This window comes from Scomber scombrus, chromosome 7, assembly GCF_963691925.1.
Source record: "Scomber scombrus chromosome 7, fScoSco1.1, whole genome shotgun sequence".
Classification (NCBI taxonomy): Eukaryota; Metazoa; Chordata; class Actinopteri; order Scombriformes; family Scombridae; genus Scomber; species Scomber scombrus.
The window spans coordinates 2,634,696-2,658,747 of record NC_084976.1 but is presented as its reverse complement, the minus strand read 5'-3'; the positions used below and the strand labels follow the sequence as shown (position 1 = coordinate 2,658,747).

General features: G+C 38.6%; 1 protein-coding gene and 1 long non-coding RNA gene across 2 annotated transcripts; both read left to right on the top strand.

Annotated features, from left to right (window-relative positions):
* The first annotated feature begins 3,242 nt into the window (after window positions 1–3,242).
* cep162 (centrosomal protein 162) lies at window positions 3,243–23,521 on the top strand. The gene is made up of 25 exons (XM_062422370.1): window positions 3,243–3,302; window positions 4,911–5,046; window positions 8,751–8,916; window positions 9,442–9,521; window positions 10,957–11,031; window positions 11,531–11,725; window positions 12,481–12,578; window positions 13,211–13,504; window positions 13,620–13,857; window positions 14,119–14,282; window positions 14,722–14,856; window positions 15,966–16,097; window positions 17,255–17,367; window positions 17,878–17,977; window positions 18,066–18,192; window positions 18,284–18,447; window positions 19,222–19,326; window positions 19,418–19,657; window positions 20,890–21,102; window positions 21,197–21,521; window positions 21,634–21,766; window positions 21,838–21,979; window positions 22,076–22,174; window positions 23,010–23,144; window positions 23,228–23,521. The coding sequence occupies exons 1-25, from the start codon at window positions 3,243–3,245 to the stop codon at window positions 23,405–23,407; spliced, it is 3,849 nt and encodes a 1,282-aa protein (XP_062278354.1). The 3' UTR covers window positions 23,408–23,521.
* On the top strand, window positions 9,468–10,980 carry LOC133983599 (uncharacterized). The gene is made up of 4 exons (XR_009925377.1): window positions 9,468–9,521; window positions 9,734–9,783; window positions 10,790–10,820; window positions 10,957–10,980. It is a non-coding gene; the product is annotated as an uncharacterized LOC133983599 (long non-coding RNA).
* Window positions 23,522–24,052: the final 531 nt, after the last annotated feature.

Sequence of the window (24,052 nt, the reverse complement as noted above, 5' to 3'; positions counted from 1 at the left end):
GGATTGAGGTCAAGGCTCTGTGTCGGCCAGTCAAGTTTGTCCACACCAAACCAGCAAAGGTATTTCTTTATGAACTTTGGCTTTGTTATATGGGACTTTTTGTGTACCTTTATCCAAGAGGTTGGTCTTTCAATTTGAGTGTATAGTTTATTGATTTCACATTCAGACTTTATAATTTCTTCTCTTAAATCCTGCCCTTAAATAGCCTCTGATTATGTTTAGATTTGCTATGTTTCTGCTTAAACTGTAGCTTGCTCTCTGATATATTGTTACTTAAACAGATTTCTTGCTCCAGCTTCAGCTCTTCTCCTTGCACTCAGACTGATTTTGTGTGCTTGTGAATCGTCAGCTCTCACATTACTGCTTTTGTGTGTGTGTGTGTGTGTGTGTGTGTGTGTGTGTGTGTGTGTGTGTGTGTGTGTGTGTGTGTGTGTGTGTGTGTGTGTATTTTTTACTTATCCAGAATGTTCATTCTGAATATCAAAAATTGTAATTGTGGATATCTTAAATTGAAAGCCCAGTACACATGAATGACAAATGTGATATAGTTTGTCCTAGGAAGAAATGACAACTGAGGATAAGAAAAATGTCACTCTGGATATCTGAAATGTGCATTTTGACTAGGAAGAATTGTATTAAAGATATCTGCAATACATATACAGCCAAGCTACGTATGAAAACGGTCATGTATACTTTTAAACGACTTTTAAATGTCTTAAATTTATTTTTGACTACGTTAGTAAAAATCCGAATTGTAAATATCTTGAAATACAATTACTAATCTTAGTACTCTTAGTAGTATTATACATTTAGTAGTGGATATCGCTAATTTACTGGTATTAATTGTTCCTTTATGTCCTGAATGTTTTATGCCTCAGGGAAAGCTATCTAAATTTCCCTATATTGTTGTCTGACCCTCAATATAATGACAATAAAGATACTACTACTACTGCTACTACTAAAATGAACATTCTGACTAGTGAGAATACCATTTTGACAAGGATAAATGTTATTATTGATATCTAAAATATACTGACAGACAGGAGTGTGGTATGATGACATTATTGGCCATTTACTCACCCTGCACCCACCCCAGAGATCGCTCTGACCCACCTATGTACCCTGTCTATCTGTCTATTGGTTATCCTTTCTCGTGACGCATTTTTACCCTGGCCAATCAGATTAGTTTCGTCACCCGGGTGCTGTCGCGGGGGAACTGCTGCACACTCAAAACACCAAACCACGGAGGAGAACATTACAACAAGTGTTCCGCCTGTACAGCAGCAGATATCCAGTCCTTTATGTGAGTTCTTCTGATACACACTGATACGTTTAGCTTGCTGAAAGTCTAGTGCATTATTCATCATGTACTTGGCAGAGTTAGAGGGTTAATGTTACTAGCTAACGAGATAAGCAATTTAAGCTACTGCTAAGCCTGGAAAAAACCGGAAAGAAGGAATTTCAGAATAAAAACGGGGCATCCACACTGTAACGTTACACACTGCTGTATGTGCTCTGGAAAAATAACAGTGTGACATTTCTAAAAGTAAACGCCACTTTCAACTGTCGTAATAAGGGTAATCCTGACAGAGGGATTAACTCAACATACATGCTGTAGTTTTAATACAGTGTTTATATGTTAATAAGTTATTTTATAGACAATACAATTAACTTAGGTGCATCCTGTTGTTCAAGCTGTGAGTTTTATATTAACTGTAGCTTCAAGCTGTGAGTTTAATATGAAGTGTAGCTTGCCCCAGCCTCACTCAGTTATATACTTAAACCTCGAATACCCTTTAATTTTGACAATTTTGACCGGAAGTCGTACTATTGGTTTCCTAGGCGACAACATGATTCCGTCCTCTCGTGTGTAGTAAAGCCTGTCAAACTGTATTTGTACATTCAGCAGTGTTCTAAGGCATTCGAATACATTCAGCAGATAGTATGTTATTTCAGTAAAATGTCACCTGCGTTTTTACAGACACAGAGCATTTATAAACAGCATAACACTGTAGATCCCCGCTAGAAACACACGTTTTATCAAAAGTTCATTGTATGTTTGTCAACTATGATGATAACTAAAGATTTTTTTCAATGTCACTGTCATGTAAGTTTCATATTTTTGTTAGCGTGTACGTGTCTGTTACTTCCAAAGTGTTTACAGACAGAGGTTATAAATGCGTTTATATCATTAATATCAGGGTTCCCACGGTCATGTAAGTCCTGTAAAAGTAATGAAATTTTAAAAAACGGTCTAGACTAGTTTTGAATTAGGGGCGACCCAAACTGATATCAAAGGTAACGGATATAAGACCTTGGACTTGGACCCCCCCCCCCCCCCACACACACACACACACATACACACACACACACACACACACACACACACACACACACACACACACACACACACACACTTTTACCATGTCAAAAATCAGTAGATTCATTTAATATGCCAATATACTAATCATCAATTTCTATACTTTTAGCTTTTTAATATCTTTTAATATGTGATCTGGGGCCAAACGCGTCCTCTGGATGTAATTACAAAATGTAGCCATCATTTGTTCACAGTATAGTCAGATCAAGGTGTCAAAACACCTGTTAAAATGCACCAGAATACATGAAATGACATCTATTCTGTTAAAGAATGTCTGGGGGAGCACTGCACAACCTGTGAAAACAGGAGCTTTGTCAAGTCTGAAAACATCACATCATATCATAAAGATGGATTGGTCTTTTTCATTTCTGGGTGTTTACCAAGCAGAAAGATTCTATCATCTGAAATGCATTATGGGAAATGTAGGATTCATTGTTTTTGAAGTATGACCCATAGCTACTAGTTTGTAACAGTCAGCATATTTTGGCCTCTGCTGCTTCAATTCGAATTCAATTTGAATTTAGCCTCTAACAAATCCTCCAACTTAATTAAGGTGAAATTCTAAATCTTTGGTGTATACCTTTGATATTCACATTATCATACTGTTTATTCATTTACACTTCAAAAACACTAAATATTGATTATAACTATCCTTGATGGCCAGTATTGTGTAGTAACATACTTGTACCTGTGAATAAAGTAATGTATTACACCTCATCACTTTTATGTTTTAAGGATAAAAAAAAGTGTCAAACATACTATATGAGCTTTACTTTTATTTTTTAATTTGAATTTTAAATCGTTTTTCTTGTGATGTCAGTGTTCAGGGTTCCTGTTGGCTGATGGAGCAGACAGTATCACTATGTCTCACAGACTGACCAAGGACGAGCTGGATGAACAGTTTGAGCTGTTCTTGAAGGAGGTAATAGAACACTGTGCAGTCATAGATACAACATCAGTAATAGAGCCATGATTACTGTGCAAATCCATGAATCAGTCATTACATACATGCTGTTTACAGTATGAAATGTCAGTGTGAAACTGTTACTGTTACTGTTTCTCATGAACAGCATCAGAGGCACAGAGAGGATAACCAGAGGCATGTTTCATTAAGCCAGATTTGTGACTTAGCCACCTAGCACTTAACTCTGGTTTTCTTGTTTCACATTGTCTGGATCACCATGGTAACCTATGTTGCATTGCTTGTTCTGTCCAATGGATCATAACACAGACTACTGACCAATCATGTCAGAGGAAAAAAGAAGTCATCATTCTTAAACAATATTTAAATGTACATAACAGCAATAGCAACATCTTTATCATAAGAAGTACACTAATAACTGGTATTTTCCAGACCTTAAAACTTGCTTTGTTCATCTGTGTGGTATTTTGTAAACAGTGCAGAGTCTAGAGTCTTACTTAACGGAATAATGCTTAAAAAGTAAATAAATTGGCTTTAAAACGAACGTGTTTAATGCAGGAACACAGGCAGGTTTATCTCTGAATTACTGTTACATGAGTGATTTTTCCAGTATCTGCTTTTCACAGCTGATTTATACTGTATGAAAATCTTCTCTGTCACTACATGTGATGCAGACAGCAGGACTCATATGTTTATATGTGTGCAGTGTCACTACCTACAGCAGTGCACTGTGTTTACTTTGATGCAACCACATGTAAAGGACAGCAGACTGCTACAATATAACCACATTCCACACTGGTTTGTCATAACAGTATTATTTTCAATTACAATATGATGTGACCATTTACATAGGGAATACAATAGTGGTAATTGGTTCCCAGTGTAACCTAAATGCAACTTTTCAGTCACATAGACAGTCCTTATCCTTTTCCAAATGTGAATGCACAAACTGTACTTTTCCTCTCTATGCTTTTTCAGATTTCACCTTAAATCAAAAACTCCACTCCTGATCTGAAGGTGTTGGATGTGATTAGTTTGTTGTTAAGACATCCACCTCTCATATGAATGTGCAGGGCATAAACTGGGAGACTCAGACTTAAACTGAGCTAGTTGACAACCATCTTTGTGATACTGGTTATCTGGGAAGTGTTATGTTTAGTGAAGCAGGACACCTACAGAGAGACAGACTAAACTGAATTTTCTTGGTGGGTCAGGCCTATGAAATGACTCATTCAATTCTCTGCAGTAGCAGCATGACAGCTGCATGTCTGTGTAATCCACACCAACTCTGAAATCAATTCTGGATGTTAAAATCTCTTGTTTAGTTTAGAAAAGTTTAATGTAGAAGATGAACTTAGATTAAGGGTAAGGGGATGACTTTTTTTATTCTGGTTTTGACTCTGCATGTTGTTTTAGTAGCTGAATTATTTGTTGAACTTGTAAATGTCAGCTGAGCAGATCTGTGGAGCTGAAATAACAACTGCTCTTTTTAAAGACAGATGTGAGTGCTGAATATCAAAGAATGAGACAAAAATAAAGGATGTTACAGGTTGTTATTCACAGTCTTACCCTGACTGCTGCATCATTCTGACTTAAACTCCTTTTCAGTCTGTTTCAGATGACTCTGTGGATTTTGGAGGCTCTGACAAGCAGTCAGGTGCCAAAAGTAGTCCGAAATTATCCCGGAAAACAACAGTGTCATGGTGGCAAGATGACGAACACAGTGATGGAGCAACGGGAAGAGGTAATAACCAAATACATTCAGTGGTTACTATATACTGTATCAACATTAATACAAGTTACAGCCAACAAAATTATAATTCATAGTTCATCAATATAAAGTTCCCCCTCCCTACCCTCTCTGCTTTACACTTTGACTCCTCTTTTCTGAAGTTATGTCCCTCCTCGCATCAGCCTGATGCTCTCATGCTGTTTCTCTGTTTGATTTTTTTTTTCTTTTCTTGCAACACCATGTTCTTCACCTCATCTTCTTTTCTGTTTACTGTCAGTGCTGTGAAAAGGTACAGCAGGTGCCATGTCAGTTTAGCATATCTTTCAGGCTCATCCTGTGGCTTGTTGTTTGATCTCTTGGTGTTTCACTAACATCAAACTTCAAATTGGCTGCAAATATGCAGATGAGTGTACATTTTCACAGCTCTGTGTTTTCTGTCCACTAACTCTTTTATTTGAAAGACAGTCCTTTTCTTGTTTTTCCTCTTTTTCCTTGCAGCACCGACCAAAAGCAGATTTATCAAAGCCAAAAAGTCTCAACCTGAGAATCAAGAGGGTGAGAGAAAGATGCTACCACAGAGGCTGTTACAATACACTGTCTGTTCATGTACTGTAGTACACAGAGTCATGAATCTGATGATTTTAGACTTAGACCATGACTAACGACCTCACTTGGGCTCTTTACTTAGATTGACTTGAGATCCAGTGTGCAGATAATCAACTAACTCAAAAGACAAATGTAGCTTGCTGTACATTACTGCTTATCATTGGTAACTAGTAGGAAAGACAAGGCAGCTTTATTTATATAGTGCATTTCATACACAGAGGCAACTCAATGTGCTTTACATAAAAACTAAATATCAAGAGATGATTAAGCTGTAAAAATTGGAAACATTAAAACATACAAATAAAAAAAAAGAAAAAACACTTTTAGTAAAAAGAAAACAAAGTACAGAAAAACAGAAAGAGAAAAAGAAAACAAAAAGCTAGACTAAATAGAGCATTAAATAAGAGTGCAGCATAAATTAATGATTTGCTTTTAAATGATTGAAAGAACATAGTGCAAATGAAAGATTAACATTTTAAGTGCTTTTAAAGAGCTTAGTCATAAGCACATGATTAAGAAATATATATTTTTTTTTTTTAATCATACATTACTTCTGTACATTTTAAAATAATTTTCATTTGTCATGTTGTGTTTCTTTGATGATCTGGGGAAGAAATCGCATTAGCATTTGGTAAAGTGTTCATAATGACTTGTTCAGGACTTGAGATACACTTGTTGGTCTTCATTTAGTACTAGACTCTGGCTTTACTGGTCTGGACTTGACAATTGACTCAGTGTTCTTTACATGTGTAACAACAATGACCTAATCCCACCTTTGGTTAATACACCGCAACTACAGCTGCTATCCACCTTCCATGATGTGATCATGACACATGTTTCACAGGATTGTAGGTTAAAATAAAGGGGATGTTTAGCATTATGACTATAGAAATGTTTTTAAAATAATTGATCCTCATAATAAAGTCTAAATTCCTTTGTATGCCTGGAGCACTTTGAAACATTCAGTCTGCAGTGTGACATCGACTGTAATTGGACAGTGAACATATATTATCTGCCCTCTTTTTCTTCTTGCTTGCTTGAAGTCGTCACTGCAGAGCCTTTTTATAAGCCAGTCCCCAAACCTCGCACTAAAGCTGTGGACAAGACCCCCAAAGATACAGTTACTGAGATTCCTCAAACTGTGCGGAGACAGAGAAGTCCAGCTGATGGCTCTGACAGTCTGAGCAGTGTCACACATGAAAAGCTCCAGTGTGCATCAGGACAGAGGAGCCCTGATGACACACTCTCTGATGATACTCCAGCAGCAGTCAGCACTGATAGTCAATCCCAGGGGGACAGTGAAGATGGTAACTCCAGCTCAGACCCCCCTCAAACTTCCAAAAACCCTCCTTAGTAGACTGATAGACATCACTCACCCTCTTAGGTTCTTGTGTTATTGTCATAGTGTCTGTTTTAGTTTTTGTGTTACTGTGTCCTCTTATTGTTTTCTAATAAAATGTAAGTGTTTAGTAATAATCTTTTATATTTGCTTACTGCTATATTCTATTACATAGGCCATAAAAGGCTCTATCATTGTCATTCACTGCCTGATGGAGCCTCATTTTAACCTTTATTTTCCTGGTCAGCAATTTCACTTCAGAAATAGATAGATTCAAATGACAGAAACATACATACCTTAAATTGTGTGAATAGGTGGTGACATGATATATATCAGCAAACATCTAAAAGCTGACACTTAAAACACAGCTGTGATTTAAAATATGTTGTTCTCAGTTAACAAAACTGTTGCATGAATGTTGCATATATACCAAAAGACACTAGGTGGCAGTGAAGAGCTATAAAGGAGTGATAAAACCTTATCCATCGTAATTTCAGATACAATTTAAATAAGTTACTTTACTCTGACACATGGAGTAGTGGGTACAGAGAAGAAGAAGGATGCACATTCTTTCTTATTAATTATTCACATGATGTTTGTGGTTATATAGACTTTTTTGTCTTGGGTGAAACACACATTTATCTATGTCCCATCAACTACAGACCACAGTTAATACCAAAGGCACCGGCAAGTACCTGCAGCTGATATTTATTGACAGTAAATCCCAACCGATAATAATTGTTTTTTGTAGCCGATATCGATATTATGGAGTGAAAAAATGTCGATATCGATATATTGGGCAATATTATTATATGTACAGAATATGTAGATAAACACATGTTCTCTCAAATGTAATGAAGATATTAGAATTAGCTAAAAAACAAAACAAAAAAAACACATATACATCAAATGCTGCCTATGTAACTTTAGAAAATAAAAAACTATATTGGCACATATCAGACAACATATTCACCGATACCAATAGATCTGTGATAGGTCAATATCGGCAGATAATATCGGCTCACCCATATATCTGCTGAGCTCTAATTGACAGACCAGATTTCATGTGGTCTTGACCAACAACATGAGCACCTGTAAAATGTAACATATTCCAATCTGATTGATTAAAACAACCCTGCCTTTTTCAAGTCATAATGTGGTGATCTTTTTCTAGTTATTGTGTCAACTGTCTGTTTGTGGTATTGTATTGTACTTGTTCTCACATACAGCTGGTATTAGCAGTGTGTATATGAAGACAAGAGAGTCCTCAGTATTGAATGGCACATTAACACAAGAGGACTAAATACACAAAAATAAATGGCTGTGAATGATAGTCAGTAGTTTATTAGGTAGTTTATTTACAGGTATTATTCAGAACTTCAGCTGAAGCTTTATCAATTCTGCTCTATGACATTTTTGTCTAGGACTGCTGTCATCTGGGAAGACTTTCAGGAAATCTCTGAGGAAGTCTCAGCCAATTCGAGAGGAGGATGAGGATTCAGGAGAGACTGGATTGAAAGAAGAAGGGTTGGTAGCAGCTGTTCTCAGCAGAGAAAGCACAGACACAGAGGGTGAGTGTGAAACAGGGAGAGACATATGAGCAAATATTGTCTAGTCAAAGAGTCTGACAGTGCTATAGGAGTCTGAAGCATTTTAGTCTCTGTTTACTGTTCCACATCTTGACTGAACAAGCTATAAACTGAATACGGGACTGCACATTTTTTGTTTATCATTCTTTCTCTCTTATCTTCATACATCTATAAAAACTCAGCGTCAGCACCAGCTGTGACCAACATGGGGATGGATACTCTGGAGGAAGAGGAGGAGAAAGCCAGGTTCTTTGCCCGACTAGAAGCCGGAGCTTTATCAACTATAGATTACTCCCAACTGAACAGAGAGCTAGACTCCACTCCTTCTACCATGGCCAGTAACCTCAGGTATAGAAATAGACACACTATAGCAGTACACCCACTCAGCACTCGTAGGTCTGAATAAAGATTGATGCTGATTTTCAGAGATAATACACATAATGGAAGGAGTCAACAAAGAATGCATTTCTTTATCGTCCTTTATAGTTGTTGATGAATACCACCTGTATATGAATATGTGTATACTTGTGAGGCTTGATTAGCATACTAACATGCTATTTGTTCTGTGAATTCTCTTTTGGAATCTCACTGTTGACAGGGGTCATGTGGTATCTTTTCTATTATGAACCCCCTCCTGTGATTTGACAAAAGCTAAATAACAGAACAATGAGTTTAGATACCTAGGTTTGTGTTAAATATGTTATTAGTATCTCTGTGGCGCTTAGAGGTATTCTTTAAATTCATCATCCTTTGACAGATGAGCCAGAAGTGAAAGAGTGGAATGTCATATAAACTGTGATCTCTGATGCCGTGTGTGTACTGCTGCTCAGTGCTGTTGTTATAATGTGATGAGGATGGATGTCCTCCCTCCAGGAAAGCTGAGGAATCAGTGGAGCAGAGTCAAGATGATCAAAGGAGAGGCAGACTCACGGAGACTGTTAGAGACTCTCCAGGTAAGAGTAATGATCCCCAAACCTATCCTCACTTTTCTTTATCTTTTTCTCTGTGTGTCTACATCAGTCATTCTCTCTCTCTCTCTCTCTCTCTCTCTCTCTCTCTCTCTCTCTCTCTCTCTCTCTCTCTCTCTCTCTCTCTCTCTCTCTCTCTCTCTCTCTCTCTCTCTCTCTCTCTCTCTCTCTCTCTCTCTCTCTCTCTCTCTTTACAGGTTCTCCACACTACAGTGAGGATTTTGAAGAAGAGGAGAATGAAAAAGAGGTTTGTAGCTGGAATCTATAGCTATTAAACTCTGAGAGGGCTCTCTATGAGTCATTTTTAATTTCAGCATTCATTGACATCCCTGCTTGATGTTAAGATCACTATGTTTGTAATTTTCAATTATCTGAGTAATTTCAACTCAAGGTCCATTTAAAAAATTTGAGAATTTCATTCACATCTCACAATCTGAATGGAGCGGTTTCAGGTGTTATACTGTGACCTTGGTGTAGAATATTGTTCATGTGATTGACATTCCTGACTCATTACTCTCAAAAAGGAGCCTCCTCAGTGTTGCTGTTATATTATGTGGTCTGCGGAGTATGTGGTATGTACCAATCACATTGTTGAACTGTTAGGAGGAGGCGAAGTGTCTGACAATAAATGGGTGGTCTTTTCATGTAGTCTTACAGTTTTTAATATTTAAAATGTCAATGTTAAATAACTTTTTTTTAAAGTTATCTTTTTAGTGAAAACCACCTATCAGTACTTATCTAAGTATTTCTAATGGAATTCTACCTACCAAAACCCCCACTGATTTCTGTGTCTCCATTGAACAAATGCATGTGGCTTAGCTGCTATATAAATATACAAATCTGAGGCCACCTGTTGAAAGTCTGGACACAACAGCAACAACAGAGCCACAGCATCTCCTCTATAACATTATTTTCCTTTGTAATTGGTGCTAAATAGGACCGGTTGCACCAGTCAAGAAGTCCCTGTTGTCAAATCTAACCATGAATTTTGGTCAATCATACTCCCAAGTCGAGTGAAACATTGTTGCAAAATCAATTCTCTGTCAGAAGCTCCTGATGGTAAAAGCAGGTTAGCTCGAATACATCATTAAATCTCTGGACTGCATGGGGGTTGGATGAAGCTGAAAAGAAGGTCAATAAAGTTTGTGATGACTGAGGCTCCACACTCTCAGCTTTATTTGTGAAATCACAAAATCAATTATTGAAATGTTTTGCTACAGGTTCAGTAATTCATGTTATTTTCTGTTTTTCAGAAGTCTAAAATGTCTCCAATTCTTGCTAAAGGTAAGAAAAACTATATATTTATGTAATGTGTGTGTCTGTGTGTGGGGGGGGGGGGGGGGAATAAAAGCTTTCCGTCAAAAAGAATGTGGAACATGGCGTCTTCAAACAGTTGACACTAACTTAACATTGCTGTCAGTTTCTCTGTATGATTCCCTGGATGACACCGGTGGAGAAGACATGAGGAAGGACACAGCAGCATCAGTGGAAAGAGGTAACACACATACCATAAACAAAAAAAAACCCAACAAACTAAATAAGATACCAACTGATGTAAAATAGATTATTCTGTTTCATGAAATTTTGCATTTACAAACAAAATGCAAATCTTCACTGTAAGGTCATTTTTGTATACATGCTTACTAAAACATGTTGATACAATAAGTGAGCATCAGTCAGCATCAAGCAGTAGCTCTGGGTCTGAAAAGTGAAGCAAGTGTGGAAATACCTTAACCCTGCATCCTTTCTAGTGGCCAGCAGGGGGAGACTCCTAAAAGAATTCAGTTTGCATAGAAGTCTGTGAGAAATTTGATTTTGATTTTCACTTGATTTGTTACCTCATGAAACAGATTCCTAAAGAGCTTATGGTCTTAATCACTAGTTTCAAGTCTTCTTCAGTGTAGTATGAGGCAGTTTTGTATTGCAATATGAACTATTGTCTGTTATCAATACTGTATATCACAATAAATCCTCTTTTTTTTTTGTCTGTGCAGGTCAGTCCTACGTACAGAGTGGAGGCTCAGAGATGGAGGCTCTTCATGACGCCTACAGACAGATCCATGTTGTGGAGGATTCAGACGATCATCATTCATTGGAGGGGAGGGGAAGGCTCAATAGACCTGTATCTCCATCCTCTCTTCCTCACTATGCCAGACAGTCCCTACAGCCTGCTTCTACCAATGAGTCAGGTCAGACACACCATACTGTAGACAGTGTTTGGAGGAGTATACAAGTTTATCTCTACTTCATGTCTCATTACAAAAGGTCTTCTAGACTACACTGGACATTCCTCTCTACTGTGTTCTTTTTAGTAGCTTGGACATGTTTTCATAACTACATATAGATTTTTACAGTCCATTCCAACATATGAACGCTTTACCACTGTCACTTAAACTGTCAGTGAAACATTAGAGCATTAACATGTTGTTAATGTAAGCAGGACAGGGAGCTTCAGAGCTTTTTATAATATAACTGTTAGCATAGGACAATAGAGCCTTTTTATTACTGACGTTTGTCAAAGGAGGAAAAGTACAGGTGGAATTTATAACATTAATGATGGCTGCAGTCCATTCTGGTATTGTGCATGTCCACCCTCTGACATGACTTACTGAGACAATTCATGGAACAGAGCCACTGTTAGTGTTACTATTTAAACCTGCACTTTTATCTCTTTGACAAGGTAAACTGTTTGAAAAGGCTTCATTTTTCAACAGGAATATGAAGATGGATTAAAGAGATTGCTTTGGCTCAGTGCAGAAGATTTACACAGTCACATTCAGTTTTTGTCAGTTAGTAAGCTTAATGTGCTGTTGTTAATGAAAAATGATTTGACATTAGATCCATTTTCCATCTTGATTATAAGGATATTTACTGGTGGTTATTGCCTGATGTATGTTGAGTAAACTGGCCCTGTATGAATTAGTGTGTGTATGTGTGTATGTAGAGCTGCCCACTGCAGAAGAGCTGATGAGGCCCATCCGACCAGAGACGGACCATACCAGAGGTTTCTCCCTGCAGCCTGTCAGGTCAGACTCACTAAATGTTTCTTAAAACTGTGTAAAATGATGAAATCAAAAACCAGGCGACCAAGAGTCCAGTTTACCATCTAAGGATGCTAATAATTGCTGATAATCTTACAGATACAGAATATATACATAAACACACATTTTTTGCAATGAGCCCTCAGATTTGGTTATCAAACACTGTTTGACAAAAATATGTAGTGGAGGTATGATATTTAACAGTTTAACTTTATTGTATAAAATGGCATCAGATCACTGAAACTGTGAACTTCACTGGGAATTTAATCAGTATAAATAACTATAAATAAAAAAAACATGTATGCTTTATTTTAAGCTTAAGACTAAGGATCAAATATAAATACAATGCTGCTTATATAACTTTTTTTTTAAAAGAACATATCTGTGCATATCGGACAACATAAACACTGATACTGATATTTCTGTGATATGCTAATATCAGCTGATAATATCAGCTGACTGATATATCAGTTGGGCCCTAGTTTGAATTCATGTTGTATTTAAATAAGAGACTTTTCACATATGTGTGCATTTTCATTATTTTACCGAGAAGTTAACATAATGACATATTACATATGGGATTATGCATACCCTTTCTCACATTTAATACGTTGACCATAAAAGCTTTTACAGAATGTTGATGTGAGTTTTGTCATACTCTCTGATGACAGTGCTGTACAACTTGACCAAGACAAGACATTCCCAGATGTGACGTCTCCAGACTCTCATCAGAAGCGACCAGGGCGGGCTGACTCTGTAGGGACAAAGGCAGCCAGGGGATTGACGAGCCACCCATCTATCTCCCCGGATCATCTCAACCGGGACTTGACATGGAGCATCAGGGAGGAAGTGGAGAAACTGATGAGGGATCAAACCACTTTTGCTCCTCACACATCCTCTCAGACTGGCAAAGCTAAGAAACAACCAGTGAGAATGGCTCAATACATAAAAGGAGCAATTTTAAAACAGATAGAACAGCTTGCACACTATAATCACACTTATTTTCAAGAATATAACTTTGTTCCATGATCATTATTTCCAGGCATCCCGTGGCTCCACCATTTCTAATGCTACTACATCTTCATGGAGGAAACCATCTATGACTGCTGTGAGAGGCAGGAGAGTGGAGGGTAGAGCAGCTGTGGCCTCCAGATCGACCGGTCTGAACAGAGCTGCTGCTACAGCCAAGTCCCAGTCTACTGTTTCTCATTCTCTAGAACAGCCACGAGAAAAAGCCAAACCCACAATGAGCCAGGAAAAAGATGACAGCAACTACACAGGTTCTGGCAAGACTCTGTATCTGTTTGAGAATACTGTTATAAATCATACCATGATACAGATTCTATAAAAGATTCAGCCCATTTATTTTCCTGCTCTATAATACTAGCTAGTTTTGTATCCTTATAATATGAACTTGATTTTGCCCCATTTCTGAATCCCTTCATATATTCATGATGCAGGATTCTGATGTGAATATCTGAAGTCATTTGTTCATTTGTTTGACGTGCATTGGATATCTTTTGTGTTGAACTGATTTGCAGAGACAGGTCAGAGGGTGAGCAGTGAGCTGGTGGCATCCGTCCAGTCTTTAGTGACAGTCCTTCAACAGCAGATAGACATTAGCGGCCGCCAGGATGCTGCAGAATCACAGGAAGTCAGAAGTTCTCAAGAAACCAGACTGACACAACATCTCCTGAGGAAGAGTGTAAGAAAACACATTTTGCTGACTCAACTGACTTGACACATTACTGTAATGAGGAAATATGCAAGAGATGAAATTTACCAGGAAAAAAATGTGAGCATCATTAACTGTATTATTAAGAGTTGTGGAAATAGAGAAGCAGCATTTTTCTTGTATTGCAGGGTCAGGGTAGTTTTCTAGAGAGTTTTCTAAGGTGAAATGTGAGTGTTTATTTGCACTTAGCTTCAGCATTCAGCAAAAAATATTGTTGCTAAGGTATTAGACAGTCAATGTCTGGAGGAGGATCAGTTGTCTGTGTTTGCAGGTGGGAAGCCAGTGAGGGATCATCCTTGTTGCTGTACTAGCATGAAACTCTCCGCACATGTAATAAGTGCTTTCTTGTCTTTTACAAACTCAGTAAGTGAGAGACGTTTAAGGTGTAATGTTTGTATGTGACTTTCAGAAGGAAGAGGACAGCTCTGTGGTGGAGGAGCTCAGAGTCCAGCTGGCCCAGAAGGAGAGAGAACTGGAGAGGATGAAGCAAGAAGCAGAAGAGCTCCACTCACTCAGACAGCACAACTACTTGCTGCAGAGCAAGGTGAGTCCTTCACACACACACACACACACACACACTAGATTTTAGAGTTTGGGTTCATCTTATGAATATATTCAAATGTGAAGGCAAGGCAACTTCTTTGGCCATTTATCTCTATGGTAACCCACCTACAGTTCATTTTTTCAAGGAACAACTTAGACTCTCTAAGTAGGTTAAAGTGAATAAGAATTGTAATAAATAATAAAGGTGGCACTTTATAGTTTTATAACTGTGAAGTAGTGCCACCTTTATTTTTCACAACAGTTAACCACAGCTCCCAGTAACTCCCACTACCACTAATAAGACTGAGGCTGTTTATCCCAGGAAGATTGCACACTTGTATATAGTATCAGGAATGTATGCATATTGTAGATATGATTATAGATATAATTGCAGATTATTTTACACAGATATTGTTTATTATGTAGAATTTTATTTTATTTTATTTTAATTTATTTTGTATTACTTTCAAGGCTAGTGTTGTGTCAATTTTGAATTCCTCCCTAGATGGCTCAATAAAGATACCTTACCTTACCTTATATTGAATCTAGAAAACTTGTCATGTTATTTCCACTAAGCTGTACTATTTGCTTTTACAGTGCATGTCTTGTTAAACTAAATAACTACTGACATTAACACACACACATTACTACACTGTGTGGTTTAGAGTGGGGACAACTGTCACCCTGTTTTCTCACTACACTCACAAAGTCCAACATCAGATATTTATTAATGGTTAAAAACACAGTAATCAGAACAGGAGAAAACATATGGTAACAGTTACTTCTATGCTCATATTTTAGATTTATCTAATCATGTGAATGTGGATGTGATAATGTACCAACATGTGTGTGTGCAAAAAACACTGAACCACCACTTTTATTTAATACATTATAATAAAGTCCAAAAATGGAAAAAAAAAACGTTGCCACACTCTGCACACTATGGATAGAATACAATGCAGGAAGCAGCTTTCAGAAAAATCGGAACTGACTTTGTGCACTGTGTAGCTTTACTGTATGTAGATGTAATATCTTTTAAAAGTGACTTGTTATGTGAAGATGGTCAATAGTGAAGGACCCTTGTATTAAATAAGCTGTTTTGTTGCTTAGCTGCACAGTGCAGAAGAAGCCAATCAGAAGAGGAGACTGACAGAAGCCACTGACTCTGCTACAGAGAAAAAACTCCAACAGATTGATAAAGAAATAAAAGAGCAGGAGACGCTCATCAAAGGTTACCAACAGGTTTGTTTCTCTGAACACTTCTCTCTTTATGTGACTGTCTTCACTCTTCATTTGTATGTGATTTGTATGCTGCTGTTCTTTCTTTTCATCACATCTGTTTTAAATATCTGCTTTTGTGTAGGATTTACAGAAATGCACTTAATTAATGTGCTGGGATGAACTTACAACTTACTTACAGTGTTACTTTATTTAGGAGGACACACTATCAAACCAGTCTATGAGATGCTAAAAACTGCACAGGAGAGGGAATTATTGGGATTATTGTTATCATTTTACCCTGCTATTTATCATAGAACACAGTAAATGTACTGTCCACAGTTTGATTATAGTGAGATGTGTGTAGGTCTGAATGAAAGTGAAATTTATGCTCATAGAGTGTCGTCTAAAATTCCCATAATGGAGTAAAAATAGTTTCCATGGTATGTTCACCACATTCTATCTCTAAATTTTAGCTGCACATCAGCCGGCTGATGTTTTATGTTCATTAAGCTGGATCCTAAGCTGGAATACTAAAGTTAGATATGAATATCTTGTGTGGCTTTCTCATTACTTTTTAAATTTCACTTACAGCATATTTTTACACACACAGAGGTGACTGGTCTGTTCAGTTCAGTTGACCATCAAATTGAGGTCCTTAATGATGTCATCAGGAGGACATCACACACATCTTAGTACAAAAGAGATGGAGGCCACATGTAGAGTTAGTTATTATTTATTATTAAATGTTTCAGCAGGGCCAATGCACAGTAAATATATTGCACCAGAAATAGTTAGAGCTCATTTGCTCATGTAGTCCCTGAGTAGGGGTCACACACAGTTCTGAATATATGATTAAAAAACTTAATACATAAATATATCATAATAAAAATTAGCGATACATCAAATTACACTTATAGTACACTTACACTGTGAGTCATCATCTTTTTACTAAAGCTGCTGAGTAAAACTGAGTCAGCATATCAAGCACAACTGTATTCTGCATTTCCTGTGGTGTTTTAATGTAGGAAGTAATATAGAGTAATATTCTGCTGCCCACAGAGCCAGCCTGAGGCAGTGTGAAGCATTGTTCCGAGGAAGCATGCTAATGCATTATTCACCTCTGCAATGTGTAATTTACTTTTACTTTTAAAGCGCACTAAAACAAATGTATTTCACAGGAGAATGAGAAGCTATACTTGCAGATGAAGGCTCAGCAGGTCAGGAGTAAAGCCAACGAGGACGCCATGTTTAATGAAAACCAGAGGCTGCTGAATGAGCTGGCCTTCACAAGGTGAGTTCAGTGATGCTGTGTAGTTTAGTTTAGTTTAGTTTAGTTTAGTTTAGCTTAGTTTAGTAAAACCGGATTAGCCATTGCACTGGGCAATTCCTGGGGTCCACAATTAACACAGAAAAAAACACAGTTATATAAACCCACAATACAGAAATAAAATACAAAAAAGATGAAAGAGAGCATGCATGCAATCAATCAATCAATCAATCTTTATTTATATAGCACCAAATCACAACAAAAGTCATCTCAAGGCACTTTACACATAGAGCAGGTCTAAACCGTACTCTTCAAGCAAGAAAGTAGCAATATATGTTACAGGGGGAAAAAGAGGAAAAATAAATATAAAACCACACAAATTTTGACAAGATTGTAAAAGAAAAGTCTTACTGTGTTATTATTGTAAATGTCTTTCAAATATGAATTTAAATAATCTGTGGAATGTTTGTTCATTTATGGAGCATTATTATGTTCTTGAAAGGTATTTTTCAATCTTTTTTCCATCTGCACCAGAGAGCAGCTGAATAAAAGCTCAAGGCCTGTGGGAAACGTGTGCTCAATGGATCACACTCAGCGCATCACTGACTTGTTGGCTCAAATAAATACATTTCAGGTAATTAGTCAACTGTCACTGACTTTCTGACAGACTGAGGTTCTGTTTCATTTGCCTGGCACATCTTTCAAATGTTTGTTGTTTGCAGAGGAATGAGGCGAAGCTGTCTGAGGACATGCACAGGCTGAAGCAGGAGAAGCAGGCTCTGGAGGTGGACATGCAGCTGATGAAGAAAGAGAGAGACCTCGCCAAAGCACAGGCCGTCTATAGCTCAGGTCAGACACACTGGATACACACTGTTAGGACTAAAGCTCAAGCAAACACAAACATTTTTCTAACAGCTGAATAAATGCATGTCCCGATCAGGTGATAAGACGTTCGAGCTGCGCGTTCTGGAGGACACGCACAGAGAGGAGGTGTCGGCCCTGAAGAAGAAGCTGCAGTGGTTTGCAGAGAACCAGGAGCTGCTGGACAGAGACGCAGGCAGACTGAAGGCAGCTACAGCTGAGATACACCAGCTGAAAGAACAGGTGAGCTGATAGAGGCAGATGATAAAGATGTGTCTCAGTTCAGAGGCTGCATGCTTTGAAGGACAAAGGTTTGTCCTTCATACACTATAAAGGCCAAACTGACTAATGTTAATAAGATGAGATAAACTTGTATTGATCCCACAGTGGGGAAAATACACAGCTACAGCAGCTCAAAAAATATATGAGAAAAACAATTTATAAAAATGAAAAACTAAAAAAGGACTTTGTAGGAGTGCACATAAGGAAAAAATTAAAATACATGACGTGGTCTGCGGAGGATTCCCTGTTTACATCGCCAGCTATTATCCTTGTGTCATGAAGTAACGCTCCTGTTGCCTAGCAACAACGTGGTTAACAATTACTTAATATTATATTTTTATTTTTGAGTTAATCTCTGGAGCAGAGAGGAAAGTGTGTCTATCCTCTGTCTGCAGCAGCTCAGCTTCATAACACCTACCTGACTGTACTGTCACCTCAAAGCTCCACTAACACTTTTCTTCTTATGAAACATGACCTCACTGACAGTGAGATGCAATGAATTGAGTTATTCAGTCCAATCTGTTATGTAGCTTCATTTTAATACACTTATATTTATTTAAATGTGCTGATATCTATATAAAGCTGAAGAGGCAGCACTGTTATTCTGTCAAGTACAAACATGAAGCTTCCAAAAGGAATGATATCATATATGAAAATGCTACAGAGTGCAGTAAGACAGTTACAGTAAAACAGTTGAATTGTTACCATGTTTAAAATGATCTGTTTCTATTTCAGGTGGAAAAACTGAAAACAGAAGTTGGCAGAAGAAGCAGTGAGCAGCAGAGAAAAGCCAAAGACAAATCTATGGAGAGTAAAAGGATGCAGGACCTGGAGCGACAGGTGTCTAACCCCCACAACACACACAACAACCAATCAGATTTGTTCCCCTCCTTTACTTCACTACTTAACCAGACATCCTGTCTTTTACCAGGTGAAGGAGCTGGAACAGATACTAAGACGCAGAAACCCAAACTCGCTGCCCGCTCTGATCTACGCAGCAGCCACGGCCGGGAGTCACGGAGACGCTGACGCTGCGAGGACGTCCCCGCCCGGCCGCATCAACGCCCTGCTGGAGCGCAGGGTCCAACGCCTGGAGGCGGAGCTAGAGAGCCACGATGAGGAGGCCAAACGCAGCCTGAGAGCCATGGAGCAACAGTTCCACAGCATCAAGGTACAACACAAGTCCATATTATAGAAACTGCTGTATGGTTAAGTTACAAATAGAGACTGGTAGTATCACAGCTTTGTAAAGATGAAATAACACCCACAGTGTCATTAGCACACATTGCAGATCTCTTCTAACCCAAAATAGCTTGTTCAACATCATCATCTATCTGCCTGTGAACAAGAGCTGAGCTTCACTATTAAAACTAATGATGTGATCAATCATCCTCAGTTTATTAAGAGACTCTGCTGTGATCTGTGTGCTCTATTTGCAATATAAGAAAGGGAATCTTCAAAATCCTGATCAACATCTGTATTCAAATCAGTAAATCATTTATTGATTATGAATGGAAATGAACTTAAAACAGCATCCTGATAACTGATACATGGTAAATATCTGAGCACCGCCTGCACTGTGATTCATACAGTTAGTGTTTAGTACATCATTCAGATATCCACAATAATGTCCTCTGAACAGATGAGACAAACACACAGCTCAGCTTTAACCCTCCTGTTGTTTTACTGTTGAATGTGCAACTTTTGTCCGTCCGTGTCAAAATTGACCCAGTTTGGTTTGACTGCTTATAAAACATAAGGTATAAATTATCACCCAATTCTGTGTTAGACCTTTATACCCAACTTCATTCCAACTTATTACCACAGGTTTTACACATACAGTATTTGTGGAAATTGGGGTCAATAGTCCTCATTTAAATAAATTATACCTCATGTTTTAGTTGTTTTTAAAAGCAGAAATGTTGAATTATTTTATCTAAATTTAAGATCAGAGGAAAATATGTCAATGGATTATTACAAACTGGTATATGTCAAAGTTTAGTCAGGATACTGTTTTGAAACCATTTCAAGTCTATTTTACTTTTTAAATGGGAGCACATAATCACACCTGTTGTCCTCTCAGGTCAATTATAAACCTGTAAGGACAACGGGGCTTCATTAATGAGCTTCATCATAATCTAAATATTACAAAATATGCTCTGAAAACTGTAGTATCATGAAATACATATATGAACACGCTGCAGGAAGTAGACATAGCAGGAAATGTGCAGTCTATGCCTGTATAACTGTGTGTGTGTGTGTGTGTGTGTGTGTGTGTGTGTGTGTGTGTGTGTGTGTGTGTGTGTGTGTGTGTGTGTGTGTGTGTGTGTGTGTGTGTGTGTGTGTGTGTGTGTGTGTGTGTGTGTGTGTGTGTGTGTGTGTGTGTGTGTGTGTGTCCTACAGCTGCGCTATGAGCAGCAGATCTCAGATCTGGAGCAGCAGGTGGAGCAGAGGGAGCAGCTCACAGCAGCAGCTTCAACATGTGGTACTGAGCCGTGGGTGTCACAGGTGAGAGGACTGGAGGAGGAGCTGCAGCGTGTGAAGGAAGTCCAGCAGCAGAAAGAGAAATCCCTGCAGGACCAGATAGAGTCTCTGCAGGAGCAGCTCAAACACAAGGTGGGTACAGTGCTGTGTAGAATGCTGGACTGTATGAGATTAAGCCAAATTGTGGACAGACAGTCAAACTTATCCAAACCCCCTCCCCCTGCAGGCTCAGCCCAGCCCGGGCCGACACCAGCGCCAAGCAGAGGCAGCGACCGGCGTGCGGTTAGAGCGGCTCAACCAAGAGCTTAGCGCCAAGACACAAACCATCCAGGAGCTGAACCGCACAGTACAGAGACTGCAGAGAGAGAGGAGGAACATGCTGTCTGTCCCCAACACACGACACGAAGCCCGTTCTACAGAGACCAAACAACAACCAACCCAGACCAAACAACAACCAACCCAGACCAAGACCCTCTGCCCCTCTGCTGCAGGAGATGAAACATTTCCCGCTGCTCACTATGAGAAGACCTACCAGCCCACTGTGTTCACAGGTATGCATCAAGCAAATGTGCTTAATACACCAAATTACAGCCATGGAAAGCACTTCACTGCAAATGCAAAAGAAGTGTTTATAATTTGTACTTACTTGCATTCTTTGCACAGGGAGTCATATCTCAGAGGTCCTACAGGAGAACGAGGCTCTAATGGAGCGCCTGGAGCTGCTGGAGCTGCACGGTGAGCGGGAGAAGGAGGCGTTGAAGTCTGAAGTTAAACAAGCTGAAGAGGAAGTGAGCAGGTATGTGTGTGTCAGTGTAAACTACAGCAACAGAGCCTGAGTGTGACACTGATTATGATGTCATCTGTCAGGCTGAAGCAGCAGTTATCAGAGCAGCTGTCCTCTCTGAAGGCAGAGCACCTCGGGGTGTTGGAGCGTCTGCAAGCTACACACGCACTGGAGCACTCGTCCTCAAAGGTGGCTCAGCTCACCAACGAACTCAACACTCAGGAGGTAACACAGTCTGTAACCAAACAGATTCATATGAAAAGGGGGGGAAAGGCTCTACCTCACACCTGTCACCTCTTTGTCCCTCACATCCACCTGCAGATTATGGTGAAGCATCTGCAGGAGCAGCTGAAGGAGCTGCAGGGTGTCAGAGAGGCTCTGACTGTATCCAGGACGAGAGAAGACGCTCTGCAGAAACAGGTTTTTATTGTCTCTATACTGCAAGACACAGGATGCATTCAATCCATCAATCAAACTTTATTTATACAGCAGCTTCCATACAGGTTAATGTAGTTCAGAGTGCTTCACAAGCTGATTGACAAGCTGATGAGACAGAACAAGTGACAACATAAAGAAAAGGAAGGAAAAACAACGAACAATTTGAGACCAATGCACACGAGAGAAAATAAGAAGAATGATAAAAATGTAAAACAAAAAACAAAAAAATAGTATTATGAAAGTCTAACATAAATAAGAGAAAATTAAAAATGAAAGAATTATGATTTTTAAAAAAGTATTACAACTTAGAGTAAAAACTAGGATGAAGAAGATTTAAAAGACAAAAGTAAAATTAAATAGATATATAAAATATAATATAAATAAGAGCAAATAGGAGAAAAAGTTTAATAAAAGATAAAACTAGGTTGAAAAAGATTAAAAAGACAAAAGAAACATGTATAAAATCGGACATGATGCATTCAGGCACAGTACTCAGTGTAGGACGTCCACGTTTTTGCAGCGTTCAGAGCCCAATACATGATTAATGTAAAACACACGTAAAACAGGAACAATGACTTGTGAAATGTGTTGAAATAAGCTGCAGACTGTCTATATCTGTGTACATGCATCCTCGTGCATAAAAAAACTGCTCCAAAGCACAACCAGAGATCAGAAACCCTTTAACCTAGTGAGATCAATGTCAGAGCTGTAAAAACGATTTTATACTACACCACACAGTTTTCTTTTAATGGAACTATAGAAATGTGTGTTTGTATGTTGTCTGTAACTTTACAATGCTGTTCCATGTTGTGTTCAGCTCAGCAGGCTGCTGAAGGATCTGAAGGAAGCTAAAGAAGCTCAGAGCCCAGAGGTGAGACTGGCGTGCAGCCTGGAGAGGAAGATCCTCAACATGGAGCTCAGACACCAGCACAGAGAGAAAGAGCTGCAGCAGGTAGAGGTGACAGCTCTGAGATGATAAAGAGAACGATTTCAGATAAAGTCAGCACAGTTGTGATACTCTCTGTCCTCCTGCAGGTGATTGGAGGCTCGTGGTTGACGCCAGAGGCTGAGCAGCAGCCAGAGGTGGAGCGCTGGAAGCGTGTGGCTCAGGACAAAAGCAGAGAGCTGGAAGCTTTCCGCCTGGAGCTGGACTCCATCCTGGACATCCTGAAACATCTCCAAAGACAGGGAGTGGTCCTTACACCCCCAACATAACCCCCCCTCATCCAGATGACTCCATGCACACATCACAAGCGTGTGACTTAAAGCTAAATAAAGACTAGAGGAGCAATAATCAATATCTGAGCAATATAAGGGCTTCTCATAGACCGCCAGAATGAGATCAGCAGCTGCTTTAACATCAGCAGTATTTAGTGTTTTCATGCAGTTGAAGCTACAGTATGTCTGAATGTTTTTGTTAAGATTCAAACACAGAAACACTGTTCATGTCTTTATATACATACCCTAACTGTTTGTTATTTAAATGATGTAATTTATTGAATAAATGTTTTTTTCAAGTCTTAACTGATGAATAGTGACATTTACCACAATCCCAGTCATGAATGCGTCAACCTTTTAGCCACCCTGGCAGCATTAATGACAGTGTCAGTCAGTCACTGGCTCCACACTGAAACACACTGAAAGATCGTGTACATGTTTATATGTAGCATTCATTCCTTGTTGTACAAATAAAGTGAGAAATCATATGCTGGATGTTTTGAGTTTTTTTGACAGTTATATGACACAAAAGGCAATTTGAGAATGAGAGAGGACTTCTTGTAAATTTTGATGGGCGTTTTTGTTATGTTTTTCTTCACCATTTCTGACACTGTAAAGACTAAAGAATTATTAATTACTAGA

Coding starts and splice junctions, on each gene's coding strand:
- cep162 (XM_062422370.1), top strand. CDS start 3,243: ATGTCTCACAGACTGACCAAGGACGAGCTGGATGAACAGTTTGAGCTG. Junction 8,917..9,441: donor ACCATGGCCAGTAACCTCAG/GTATAGAAATAG, acceptor TCCTCCCTCCAG/GAAAGCTGAGGAATCAGTGG. Junction 16,098..17,254: donor TCATCAAAGGTTACCAACAG/GTTTGTTTCTCT, acceptor TGTATTTCACAG/GAGAATGAGAAGCTATACTT.